The sequence below is a fragment of the Triticum aestivum genome, chromosome 4D (genome assembly GCF_018294505.1).
Source record: "Triticum aestivum cultivar Chinese Spring chromosome 4D, IWGSC CS RefSeq v2.1, whole genome shotgun sequence".
In the NCBI taxonomy this organism is placed as follows: Eukaryota; Viridiplantae; Streptophyta; class Magnoliopsida; order Poales; family Poaceae; genus Triticum; species Triticum aestivum.
Genome location: NC_057805.1, coordinates 318,666,639 through 318,679,600, shown reverse-complemented (window position 1 = coordinate 318,679,600; position 12,962 = coordinate 318,666,639). Strand labels below are relative to the sequence as shown.

The 12,962-nt window shown below is 46.3% G+C and overlaps 2 protein-coding genes across 3 annotated transcripts; both read left to right on the top strand.

The window, feature by feature from the left end:
* Positions 1-1,781: 1,781 nt before the first annotated feature.
* Positions 1,782-4,780, top strand: LOC123097657 (GPN-loop GTPase QQT2). 2 transcript variants are annotated; one of them, XM_044519461.1, is made up of 7 exons: positions 1,782-2,015; positions 2,100-2,265; positions 2,399-2,628; positions 2,989-3,279; positions 3,602-3,807; positions 3,906-4,180; positions 4,578-4,780. In XM_044519461.1, the coding sequence occupies exons 1-6, from the start codon at positions 1,953-1,955 to the stop codon at positions 4,177-4,179; spliced, it is 1,230 nt and encodes a 409-aa protein (XP_044375396.1). In that variant the 5' UTR covers positions 1,782-1,952; the 3' UTR covers position 4,180; positions 4,578-4,780. The 2 variants fall into 2 exon arrangements, with proteins under 2 accessions (XP_044375396.1, XP_044375395.1); XM_044519460.1 differs by having other exon boundaries at positions 1,828-2,265.
* Positions 4,781-6,226: 1,446 nt separating this feature from the next.
* LOC123097656 (probable NADH dehydrogenase [ubiquinone] 1 alpha subcomplex subunit 5, mitochondrial) lies at positions 6,227-8,523 on the top strand. Its single transcript, XM_044519459.1, has 2 exons — positions 6,227-6,682; positions 8,086-8,523. The coding sequence occupies exons 1-2, from the start codon at positions 6,346-6,348 to the stop codon at positions 8,268-8,270; spliced, it is 522 nt and encodes a 173-aa protein (XP_044375394.1). The 5' UTR covers positions 6,227-6,345; the 3' UTR covers positions 8,271-8,523.
* The last annotated feature ends 4,439 nt before the right edge of the window (positions 8,524-12,962 follow it).

Below are 12,962 nucleotides of genomic sequence, written 5' to 3'. Positions count from 1 at the left end.
TACAACGGGTAAGAGAGAGGTTACACCGCTGCATAGAGGGGGAAGAGTTGGTGATGATGGCGGTGAAGTTGTTGGTGAAGATTGCGGTGATGATGATGGCCCCGGCGGCCCTCCGGCGCCACCGGAAGCAAGGAGGAGAGAGCCCCCCTCCTTCTTCTTCTTCCTTGACCTTCTCACTAGGTGGGAGAAGGGTTTCCCCTCTGGTCCATGGTTTCCATGGCGTGGGAGGAGCGAGAGCCCCTCCGAGATTGGATCTGTCTCTCTGTCTCTCTCTGTTTCTGCGTTCTCCTCTGCTGCCCTTTCGCTGTTTCGTATATATATGGAGATCCGTAACTCCGATTGGACTGAAATCTTTGCCGTGATTTTTTCCTAAAAATTAGCTTTCTTGCGGCCGAAGAAGGGCATCAACCGCCTTACGGGTGGCCCACGAGGGGGGCAGGCGCGCCCAGGGGGGCAGGCACGCTCCCCTGTCTCGTGGCCACCTCGGGCACCGTCTCGCGTTGATTCTTCTTCCGGAATTTTCCAAATATTCCAAAAATATTCTCCGTCCGTTTTTATCCCGTTTGGACTCCGTTTGATATGGATATTCTGCAAACAAAAACATGCAACAAACAGGAACTGGCACTGGGCACTGGATCAATATGTTAGTCCCAAAAATAGTATAAAAAGTTGCCAAAAGTATATGAAAGTTGTAGAATATTGGCATGGAACAATCAAAAATTATAGATACGGCGGAGACGTATCATTTGGACAGAAGTTGCCATCCTTTGTCTAGTAGACAAGATAACAAGTTGCCGTCCGCGGTCTAGTAGTGAAGCTAATAAGTTGCCATCCGCTAAAATATTGCATCCGTAATTTGATCTAAACGTAGATGGCAACAAACCGCATGCGAGGTTCAATAGGCACTGCACTAACATCAGATTTGTAGATCTAGCTTAAGAACTCCATAGTTCACTCTGCTCTAGCATCAGATTCGTGGATCTAGCTTAAGAACAAAAATCCGTAGTTCACTCTGCTCTAACGTCAGATTTGTAGATCTAGCTTAAGAACACACCCAGAGAATGTGAGGGAACATTCACGTACCACACGAAAAAGTGATGTGTGCTGCGAACTGACCTCACCGAGGAGAAGAAAGCTTCGGCAGTCGCCGGAGAGGAAATCCGCCGAGGAGGAGCTCCGGCGAGTAAGCGCTTCTACACCCAATCCCTAATGGAAATTCGTCGCCACCTCGCACACAAGCCCCGCTGGTCGACTGGTGAACTTCCTCCGGACGAAGCAGTCGACTCGCCGGCACAGTTCGCGAGCGCCCCCGACAACAACGACGGCCGGCTGAGATCCTCGGCTTCAAATCCCTCACTCCCGACTCGCCGGAGAGAATGAAGTATGCGGGTGGTATGGAAACCACCCAGCGAATGGGGCGGGGGAGAGGGGTGCAATGCGGATGGGAATGGGAGCAACTGGAGAGGGGGAAGGGGAAAAGGGGGCGCGCGGCGGCGGTTTCGCCGTGGTGTACGACAACTGCTCGGGCGGAGGGGAGGGGGGAGGAGAAGTGGGGGAGTTCGGACCGAGATGCCGTTACCCCGAACGGTGGTGGCTGTCCTACGTGGCAGCAGCCCGAGTCAAGATTCGTGCAAAACAAAACGTGCGTCGATCAGCGCGTTCGGACCGAGGGGTGGAAACATGGACGGAGTTATCAATACCCTTTTTTATATAGGGAATAAAGTTTTAACTAGAGATGCTCTGCTCTACGATTAAGAAGCCGATTTTCCCGGAAACCAGAAAGAGCAAACCGAGCGGACTCCTCGGTCGGCAAGTCCAAAGCCCAACGAGGGCGAAGACCACTGTTGTGACTTGCCATTCTCTTTCGTCTTTCTCCCCCTTTCCCCACCCGACGCACCCTCGCCGTCAAGTCTAGGGTTTAACGGAGCCTGCAGCCGTCTCCCGAGCCGCCCATGGACGTCGACTCCGAACCGTCCGCCGAGAGCAAGCCCACCCAGATGGACCTCGAGGACCAGGCAAGCCGCCGCCGCCGCCGAACTTATTCTCTCGGGGATTTTTCTTTCTTTTTTGGGGTTTTGAATGCGATTTTCCGTGCGCAGGCGGACGCGAAGGGGAAGGGGAAGGCCGATGCCGCGGAGGAGGAGAAAGGAAATGGAAAGGGGAAGGGCGACGAACTCGCGGACTCCATCGGGAGTCTATCTATCGGCCCGGGGCGCGCCAACTTCAAGAAGAAGCCGGTGATCATCCTCGTCATTGGCATGGCCGGTGCGTCGATTTCGTTTGCCCTATTCAATTGCCATTTTAGCAGGACGGATGGCCGACCGAACCGGTGATATGTCGAGCTTTTATTGGGAGATTCTGGGATTGGAAGCTTACTCTGTTTTGGCCTACAATGTAGGGACGGGGAAGACCACCTTCATGCACCGTCTGGTGTGTCATATGCAGGCATCGGCGAACATGAGGGGTTATGTGCTCAACCTTGACCCTGCGGTGATGACACTGCCATTCGGAGCCAACATTGATATCCGCGATACCGTGCGCTACAAGGAGGTGATGAAAGAGTACGGACTTGGTCCCAATGGTGGCATTCTTACCTCACTCAACCTGTTCTCAACCAAGTTTGATGAGGTATGCATCTTATATGCATCTCGAATGTTTAGAATGGTAATGTGCACTATTTATGTACTCTGTTAGGCTATAAAATTCAAGGCAGTACAAACTTATAACCACGCAGTCAAACCAGGTTGTTTCATTTTTTTTTGCGGGTATTGATTCATGTAATTTTTTCATCATTCAATGTAAACTGTTGCATAAATTGTGCTTAATGTATAGTATAATGTAGAGTTCGTAGAAATTTATTTGATTCTGCTCTGAATAGTGACAACTTTTTGTGAAAATTGTATGCTACATTTATGGTATGTGAGACATCTTTTCCCACTTTATTATTGTGCCATTCAGCTAATATATGTCCAATATTCATCCTTACAGGTTATATCTGTTATTGAAAAGCGAGCAGACCAACTGGATTATGTGCTGGTGGACACCCCAGGGCAGATTGAAATCTTTACCTGGTCGGCTTCAGGAGCTATCATAACCGAAGCTTTTGCATCAACATTTCCAACAGTTGTTGCATATGTGGTTGACACCCCCAGGTCGACAAGCCCTGTGACCTTTATGAGCAACATGATGTATGCATGCAGTATCCTCTACAAGACCCGTTTGCCTCTGGTGCTGACATTTAATAAGGTTGATGTAGCCAAGCACGAGTTTGCTCTTGAGGTAAGTACACCCTTGTGATGATTTCAGTTTCACTGTTCTTGATTATGTACACTAATATTGCATTTAGCTACTATCATGTATTCACATTGTGTGTAACATTTGATTATGTGCAATGGTTCTCTTTTTGGTATACTTTTGTTGTCAATATGTAACATTTGAGCTGCCATGCTGAGCCGTATGATTTAGGTTTATTGAACATCTATATTAATCGACAATACACAAACAGGGTTTTTGTCCATGATGTTTCTTCAATTTAGTTCTTGGTTTCCTTTTCTTTTCTTCAAATTTTGGTAACTTGGCCTTCATTTATGTGCTGGACCAGTGGATGCAAGATTTTGAAGCATTTCAGACAGCTTTGGATTCCGACTCATCGTACTCATCTTCATTTACCCGGAGTCTCTCTCTTGTGTTGGACGAATTCTACAACAACCTACGCTCTGTTGGAGTATCGGCGGTATCTGGCACTGGAATTGATGCATTTTTTGAAGCTATAGAAGCAAGCGCTAATGAATACATGGAGACTTACAGGTCTGTCCCTTATCATATAGTTCTACAATTCCTGAATGAATTGTTGATACTAAAAACTAAAGAACTTATTAGTTGCTATCATCTAACAATTTTATCAGGGCTGATCTTGACAAGAGGATTGCTGAAAAGGAGAGACTAGAAGCTGAGCGTAGGAATGAGAACATGGAAAGATTGAGGAGAGATATGGAGAAGTCCAAAGGACAAACTGTGGTGCTCAGCACTGGTTTGAAGGACAAAACTCCTCCCTCAGAGATGACGGGGGACGCGGATGGGGAGGAAGAAGAGGAGGCGTTGGAGGATTTCAGGATTTCCGAGGATGATGATGATGAAGATGAAGGAGAAGATGATGAAGTGACTCATTTTGGCTTTTAAGGTATTAGCACTTCTCTGTTTATAATGTGCTCTGAAGGTGTTCTCGTTAGTTGAATATCTATTACTGTCAGGATAATGGGCATTCATCTTAACATGCATTGTTGATTCCGGTAATTAATGTGACATAACCATGAATTTTTTTGGGGCGCGTGTAAAGGTATATGCTGTTTTCTCAAGGGATATAGGATATTTAATAAACAGATTCACACTCCATGTGTAGTTATATTTTGTAAAATTGAAATCTGCATGAGGGTGGCAGTGCATTGCTGTTATATTACCGGATTGAGATGGTTTTATTGTTGATAAGATCAGTAGATCACCAACTCGAGCTGTTAATTTTCCTGTCAATGTAAAGGTTCGTCGATTCCATTCTGATCATATTAAGCTTGTCTTGACAGGTTGATTGAGTTGAACAGGGCGTTTACTGGAGGGTGTTCAGGAGGACCCGGTCGGGAGTGGTGTTTGTTTCCAGGTTATTACAGTGGAAATGAAATGCCAACGATATCACTAGGTGGATGACTGCCGTTAGTCTGTAAATCAACTCGCACTTTACCAAACTCGCTGCAATCTCATCGATGAACTGAACTGTATTCACTGGCTACGCTGTACCAATTGTCTCCTTGACTTGTCCTGCACACTTTTTTGAAAACAGCTGGACCGGTAATTCGGTTACTTGCTTAGGCAAAGCCTCGGTTGGATTCCAAGAAGTTTAGCAATGCCCGGGCTTTCTTTTTTTACATTTGAAATATTTTATTATCTACAGCAACAGTGGTTACGTCATCCACCAAAACTTTTACAATAAAACCTGGGGGTGGGGGGGTCTCATCAAACCGACAATACTACTGAATCCCCCCTTGGCCAGGCAATGTTCAAAGATGATCTTACAAATTCAATCGTCATCTGGTAACAGTTCTCATACACTGTTGTAGCTATTCCGTAGGATCACCACCTGATGCTGCAAGACTTCAGCTCGGCAAGTTAGGACGAAGCAAGGCAGTCCATACATTTGATTGAATTCAAGGTACTTAATCCAAAAATTTAAGTCCATACATTGAAAGTGCATGCTTAGCAAGATTGTGAGTCTCGATATTCGAGGTCCTAAACTCATAACTAAAAAAGCAAGAATTAAACAAACCAGCTTTATCTATGATTCCATGTATCACTGCTCCATACGGCGCTGCACTCCCTTCTTTGGTCGCTTCATTTGCTATTTTGCGGCCCGATGCCACATCCATATTAGTGATGTACAAGTCCTCTGCCAGTGCTTTGTGCTTCTTTGATCGCCAATGTTTCAAGCGTAGTAGCATTGTCGATATGATTAATCATCACTACCGACGCCCCTTGGTAAACTCTCGTCTGATTTCTGCACACAACCGCTATGACTCCTCTTCCTCCCGCCCGAAGTACTGCCACATCAACATTTATTTTGGCGTGTCCATCCCTCGGGGGTAGCTAGTGCCTCGGTTTATGCAGAACTCTAATCTCATCCACGAAGTTGTTGATGAATGAGTGTGTCGCAAACGGAGTATGGAAGATGTCCTTGTGGATTACCTTCCATCTTGCAGCCCATATCACCCATATGGTTACAATCATTCGAGTATAATCATCCTGTTGCATTGTCTCATTCAAGGCGAAGAGCCACTTCTTGGCGCCCATACTCTGGTTGGTGCACATGTGTTCTACTAAGTCGTCGTTGGAGAGAGCCCAAACACTTCACGACATGCTGCAATTGAGTAGCGAGTGACGCCAATTGTCTGGCGCGCCACACAAGGCACAAACATGGGAGGTGGCCATGTTCCGATGGTGAGGAACATCACTAGTTGGTAATGAATGTTTGGCCAGCCTCCATGCGAAGATAGAGAGGATTTTCTTAAGACAAGAAAATAGAGAGAATTTTCATTTTTTTTGAGAAACTTTTTTTTCGAGGATCAAATAGAGAGAAATGGACTCGAAGTTACGATCGGTTCATCTCCAACATTGGCCCAGACGGCAATATACACACCACTTTCCTCATCTAAAAGAACGAGCCCACTGCCCAGGCCCATTTTTCACTTTGCTGCTCGCTCCTACACTAACCCACACGAACGGTCGCACCCGCACCTCACCTCATCTCACCAGAGAGAAAGAGAGAGAGAGAGAGAGTCCGAAGAAGGAGACGGCGGCGGGATGTTTCTGCGGCGGATCCTGAGCGGTGGGGGCGGGCTGGCGGCCCTGCGCTCTGCGCGGGCGGTGAAGGAGACGACGGGGATCGTGGGTCTGGACGTGGTGCCCGAGGCGCGGAATGTGCTCATCGGGCTCTACACGCGCACCCTCAAGGAGATCGAGGCCGTCCCCAAGGACGAGGGCTACCGCAAGGCCGTCGAGTCCTTCACCCGCCACCGCCTCCAGATCTGCCAGGAGGAGGAGGACTGGAAGCGCATCGAGGACCGCCTCGGCTGCGGCCAGGTCGAGGAGCTCATCGAGGAGGCCGAGGACGAGCTCAAGCTCATCGGCAAGATGATCGGTTCGTGCCTCTACGATTACCCATTCCCCTTCCTTTGCCCCGATTAGTTACTTTTATGTTTTATTATCCTTGTCTGATCGATCTATGGGGCAATCGATGGATGTGTGGGGAGTAGTTTGTTTGCCTGTTTGGTGATAAGGGATGTCTTTTCTTTTGATACGGGGAAATCCGAGGTTGCCTGCGGATTGCTCCTTGAGAAAATGTCCTCTCTGCTCTTCACCTAGTGCAAATGGTAAGTTAGGGTTGCATAGGAGTAGCTAACGCTTACTGTTCAACTACCAGTAGATCTGGCAACCTTTGTCAACAGATAGAACTTTGTGTGAAATTAATTGATGTTCATCTCCAACATTGGGATATGCAAGCCTACGTGATTACTGGTGTACAGGGAGTGAGGGATTTGATGATATTACCAGCGAAAATAAGACATCTAATGATCCGGAAGCACCTCAACTTAAAGTATTCATATCTACATAACCAAGTTATTATGCTCCTAATTGGGGAATAATTGTACTGCCATATTTCTATTAGACACGAGAACAAGACGACAGATCAATATGACCAATTTCTACAATATCTCGGGTGAAGACGTGAAAAAGTGTTATATTTATAGTAATGGTTATATGTCTCATGATGAAGGATATTTGAGATTTTTTGTTTATATAAGTTTTTTCAATACAAATATCATGTTGGGATTGGTTACTAGCTCCAATTTGATACAAATACCATGGGCGCTTTCTTGAAGTAATCTCATTGATATCATTAGCAATGTAGCTCGGCTGATTACAATACATGTATTAAGCTCTTTATGGCAGCAGATTTTCTTTCAGAAACTGGGAATTCCAATCTTCTCCGCACATTATTCTTTGTTTAGTACTATGGTTCGTTTTATAGATGGGAGTGGTCAGCTCACAGTATGGAGTAAATATGTTTTGAGCAAATTAGATGGCAGATATCAATGAGTTGTAGCATGCACTCACAAGAGTGATTGTCTAATGATATTCTATTTAGGCTATTTGATGCTCAAGGCAACCATCATAGTTACATTTCTTTAATCTGTCAGTCTGTCACCATATATGCTTAATGTATAACACCTTATGAGAACAATTTCTTTCGGTTTTATTAAATTGAAAAGTGACCTGTTGGTTACAGGGTGATTTGTTGAATACGAAAGCTGAACCATTTTGTGTTTCATCACTGGTTCGCGAAGTTACTTTTGCCATAACACTTGATACAATTAATGGATGTACCCATCTTCCATTTCTTTTGGATTAAGATCGCAGACTGTGCCTATGCCTGAAATGCTGTTTTTTAGGCTATTGTCTCCAGTATGAGAATCTCTAATTGATACAAAAGCTTTCAGTATCAGTTCTATTTTAATTACTATATGTTGCAATGCATTGCAGAGTGGGATCCCTGGGGTGTTCCTGATGACTACGAATGCGAGGTGATTGAAGATGACGCACCTATTCCCAAGCATGTTCCGCAGCACCGGCCCGTTGCACTACCTGAGGAGTTCTTCAAGACATTAGATGCCATCAAATCAGATCCAGCTCTGCAGGGCGACTCTCCTCCGCAAGTGAAGTCATGAAACTTGCTCTTCAAGATGCATCATTTTTCACCTGTTGCAGTGTGTAGTTGAGACTAGTCTCATGGGTCCTTTGCCTGCAGTTTGCTTGTTGTCCCGAGCAGAATAAATTTGTTTCTGTGAATGTGAATGCGTTTTTAACGCAGTGCTTCAACACAGTAAAATACTGTTTCTGTTTTCTATTAATCGATGTTGACAAGATCAAATGCTGGTTTGTTTTATAACTTTTCGATTAATGTACTTCTAGAACCCTGCACTTCTTGAAGTGTCATTGCCTAGTGATTACCTGCAACGTGTATTAAGGTCTTTAAGCATTTCAAAAGCACCATTTTCCATGTACTGTATTTGACAAATGTTCCTGTAGGTATAGTATTTCTTTCCCTCTACCACATTCACTTTTTTTTTTCAAGAAAGGATGGCTCTTTAGGAGGGGTGCCCATCGGGAGTAGGTAATTCTGAAACTACATTACGGCGCGTTGCAACGGGATACACTGGCAGCGAAATTGGACTATCGTGTGGTAGAAACCACTACCATAGCAGCATCAACGTATCGTTGTTGTAGAAAATTATTAGTTCTTGGTCATATTAATTTAGTTCCATATTTTAATCGCTTGTTCTTTAAAATATCATGTATATCTAAATATACAAAAATATAGTATCATATGAAAATCTCCCTGTATGGCTATAACAAAATCCAAGAATTAAGTTAGTTTTTTCAACAATTAATTACATGATGCAAATTTAAATCTATATCTCCAACTTCTCTCTTTTATGCAAATTTAAATCTATATCTCCAACTTTTCTATTCAAGGTGCAACCAGTACAGTACACACCATTGATCTCTATATACTTCTGAAACCTACTCAAGAAATGAGCAAAATTAAATCTCAGACATTAAGTCAAAAATTAAATTGAGGAATGCTTTGTTACACCCACTTAAAAAGTTATTCGATCTCGATGTAGATTAGTGGTAAGAATTATACCTAGAGCCTGTTCGGAAGCTCTCCCGACTCTCAACTCTGCTCCGCGTGAGGAGCTGAGTTGGAGCCGCTCCGCGCGATTGTGCCGGCGCTCCCTCCGCTTCGGGAGCTGCAGTTGGGGAGCGGAGGGGATCCGAACAGGGCCCTAATCTAGTGGGTAAAAAATGGCAATATGGTCACCTCTCATGATTCCTCTCTTTCCCTGCGTCTTCTTCCTCTTGCATAACCTTCCGGCTACCACAGTTCCACCATGACCCATGAGTCATGGCTTCACCATCTTGATGCTGTTAATTTGATGGCTTCTACATGAGTAACATGAGTCATGGGCGCTTGGGAGTATGACGAGTTGATGGATCAAGTTGTATCAAGTTGGAGTAGGTACAACTTGATCCATCAACTCGTTATGTTACTCATGTAGTACTCTCCAAGCGCCCATGCCCAGCCTTTACGGGATTCCACAAATGCGAGCGGAATTTTTACCACTGACATACATCAATTCATCTACACAACACCTCTGTTCATGTCCTTGCCATCGTCGGTGCGTGCTGCCCGCTGATTGACCCAACCCTGAGACACACGAGGGCGTCGGACGAGACAACATTGACCACTGAACTCCCGCGAGGATGGACAAACGGAGCATTGAGGTAGAGTAGCACACTGAGGCGACGAGTCGGAAGTTGTTTCTGCCCGATATGAGGCTCACAGTCACTCAGTGCTCCCTGGAGCCGTACACGTTGCTTCACTGCAGTAGCCAGTAGGTTGACCATGAAGCGATTATTTCGTAAGTGGAGATGTTCTTGAGTGTGCTGGCGGCCATCCGCACTGCTACGGTCGCCATCCCGGACGGCGACGTCCCTCCGAGGCCTGACACTAGGAAGGTGGGTGTACTTTGCACCTGAGTCCCAGCCAGGCTTTGCACCGCCTCAACTCCAATTTGTAGCCCCTCTCTGCGGCGGCCGTAGTTGAGGCTCTCAACTCCAGATTCAGCCAACTGATTTGCAGGATTGACTTCCTACCGTCAAAATCTCTCGCTCCTAATTACTCCCTCGTTAAAATCTCTCTTTTTCTCTCCCTAATTTTCTCCATAAAAATCTCTCTCTATTAAACTCGTGGAGTGGCTGAGATAAAGAAAAGATTAAAAACGAAATCAAATCTCGTATGAGGCGTAGGGGATTGAGTCATGATATTTTCAGGGGAGATTCTTTTGATCGATGACCGTGCGAGGTGCGAGAAAAATTGGAAGGTGGAACTTTGCGGGGGAAGATGACGAAAACTTGACATACATTTCTTTTAGGGATTGGGTTTTGACGTGATTTACGCTTTACTCGGAGGAAATTATGCAGCGGGAGGGAGACCTTCCGGTTTTAAGATGGGTGTGGGGTTGAAAAACCAGATGACGAGGGGTGACGGAGCATACGCCCAAGCGGCTGACCCATTTGGTCTGCCTCGCCTTTTTTCCCAACAAACACACATATGTGCATACCAAAAATATTTAGATTGCTCGAATGAAGCCAGAATTTCATGCCACCATCCATGTCAGCATACAAAATTCATCGTCAGCCATAATTTAGAATTCATGTTGGCACACCGATGCCGACACACATGCCAACACATGCCGACACGACACACACACATGCAGACATACAAAAAGAATCGCGTCTTGGCTATAGTTAATGCATCTCGGGCAAACATGAAGAGGATCACGCTTCGCGCAAGCTCGAGCATCTCTTTTGCTTCTTCTCGAACCAAGCTCTTTTTCTGGGGGGCGGGGCATCTTTCTCAAGTCCACTGCCATGATCTCCACCTTCCTTCAAGATTAACGTGAGTTTCATCTCATTTTCTCTTGTCTAGGCATTGGTCTCATCGATCTTGATCTTCTTCTTTTGTATGTAAAAAAAGATCTTCATTTGCTCCTCTTTCTCTAGGCGCTTCCTCTATTCTCTCTTCTCAATTGCACCCTCTTTTGTGTCATGAACCCCTTCAAGGCGATTGTCGAAGCATCAGGCTTTTCGTCCACCTTGGAATTGGTCTTCCCCTCGCCGCTTCTTACCTTCACTTGGTTTGGCCACCGATGAAGGCCCCCCACCTTTCTTTTGGGTGGCATATTGCTCCTTAAACTTAGGGCACTCACAAATCATTGTCCAACAATGGGTCAATGTGAATGGCTTGTTCCCATCTTGAGCCTTAAAGATTTCCAATGTTTGAAAAGCCTACAAATGAAGATGAAAAGCAAGAACATACAATTATATGCATAGGAGAACGGCAATTGCTCATATGACAAGGGAAGAAATTGTATACCATATCTTTGATGTCAAGGCCACTCACGGGACGGCCGGTGATATTCTCAAGGGAGACACAAAACTTGTTGCTCTCTAATTGAATGGATGCCCACCTCTTTTGGATTGAAACGTATGTGCAGTCACTCTCAAATTTGTAGGGCTCAAACTTGCAACGTTCATGGAAGTATGCATGTACCCTCTTCCAAAGTGTTGTTCCTTTTTTGCGTGGCGCCGGTTTTGGGATCATGGCCAATTTTCATCCAAGCTTCGCAAATGAACTTGCCCTCATCCTTCGTGTATCCTCCCATCCTCACACTTTGCCGCCTCTTTTGTACATTGACTTGATGAGATAGCTCATCATGAAACAATTGCTCCTCTTAGATGTTGACACTGTCTTGGTCTTTGTCTTGAGTTTCTTGGCCATGAACATCTTGGCTTTGAGTCTCCTCGGGATCATACCCTAGGGCACTGGAATTGATCATATCCTCCATGAATTCGTTGTAGTATGCCGGGTCATCTGCCATCGGTGCCGGCATATCAACAAACTGCCTGCGGGCATCAGGAAGGTTTCCCATGGGGATGACCCGTGGTCGCTTACTTTGCATCCCAGTGGACTGGCCGGGGATAGGGGTGGCACTAAGATCAAAGGGGAGGCACCACCTAGACGATCAACACATACTCGCCCATTTTCGGTGAGCCGTCCCAAGGCGACATGGAGAAGCGGGACGCGGCCGGGTCATGTTTGGGACGGTACCCATACATTGGCGACGTTGTTGACATGCATTATGACTCTGGAAGCTTGGGTGGGCCGGCCGCTAATGAGCCCATGCTGGCCGCGGCAGCGGTGGCGAGAAGGGTTGGTCCTTGCTACCATAGAATGAGGAGGGATTGCGACGCGGCCTTAGAAACGAGGGCATCGCTCTCAACGGCGACGGACTGGGCCTAAGCGGCTGCAGCCAGAGCGACTTCTTTTTTTGCCTTCTCATTCTTTCTCCGGCCTGCCCTCTTCAACATCTTGGTGCTCGTCTCCTTCGGCGTGTGCTTCTTCTTCAGCTTCTTCGAGCCAACGGCATGGGCGGCCACAACAGGGGCGGTGGCGGGATTGGGCACACTAGCCATGGTGGAAGGGCAGGAGGGTTTTGGGAGAGAGGGTGCAATGGTGTGCCACAGACGGGCGGGCTAGAGGAGGACATGGGGAGGATGCCGCGGTCGTCCACACAGAAGCAAACCCGACCCTAGTTTGGGCCGAAAATGGGTCCAAGCGGGCATCCCTCCATCTGCGTCGGTGTGTTGGGCTGCATTTTTGCATATTGCATTTTCCATAAGTGTATTTTAGAACGAGGTTATAATGAGTTTGTGCCTAAGGAGGAGGATGTGACGATTGACGGTGTTGATGACTCCGGCCATGGTGTGGAGGCACATGAAAATGAATCTTG

Bases quoted from the DNA above. Each gene is read 5' to 3' on its own strand.
- LOC123097657 (XM_044519460.1), top strand. From the start codon at position 1,953: ATGGACGTCGACTCCGAACCGTCCGCCGAGAGCAAGCCCACCCAGATG. The intron at 2,266-2,398 runs GTGCGTCGATTT...CCTACAATGTAG, and splicing joins CCTCGTCATTGGCATGGCCG to GGACGGGGAAGACCACCTTC. The intron at 2,629-2,988 runs GTATGCATCTTA...TCATCCTTACAG, and splicing joins TCTCAACCAAGTTTGATGAG to GTTATATCTGTTATTGAAAA.
- LOC123097656 (XM_044519459.1), top strand. From the start codon at position 6,346: ATGTTTCTGCGGCGGATCCTGAGCGGTGGGGGCGGGCTGGCGGCCCTG. The intron at 6,683-8,085 runs GTTCGTGCCTCT...AATGCATTGCAG, and splicing joins GCTCATCGGCAAGATGATCG to AGTGGGATCCCTGGGGTGTT.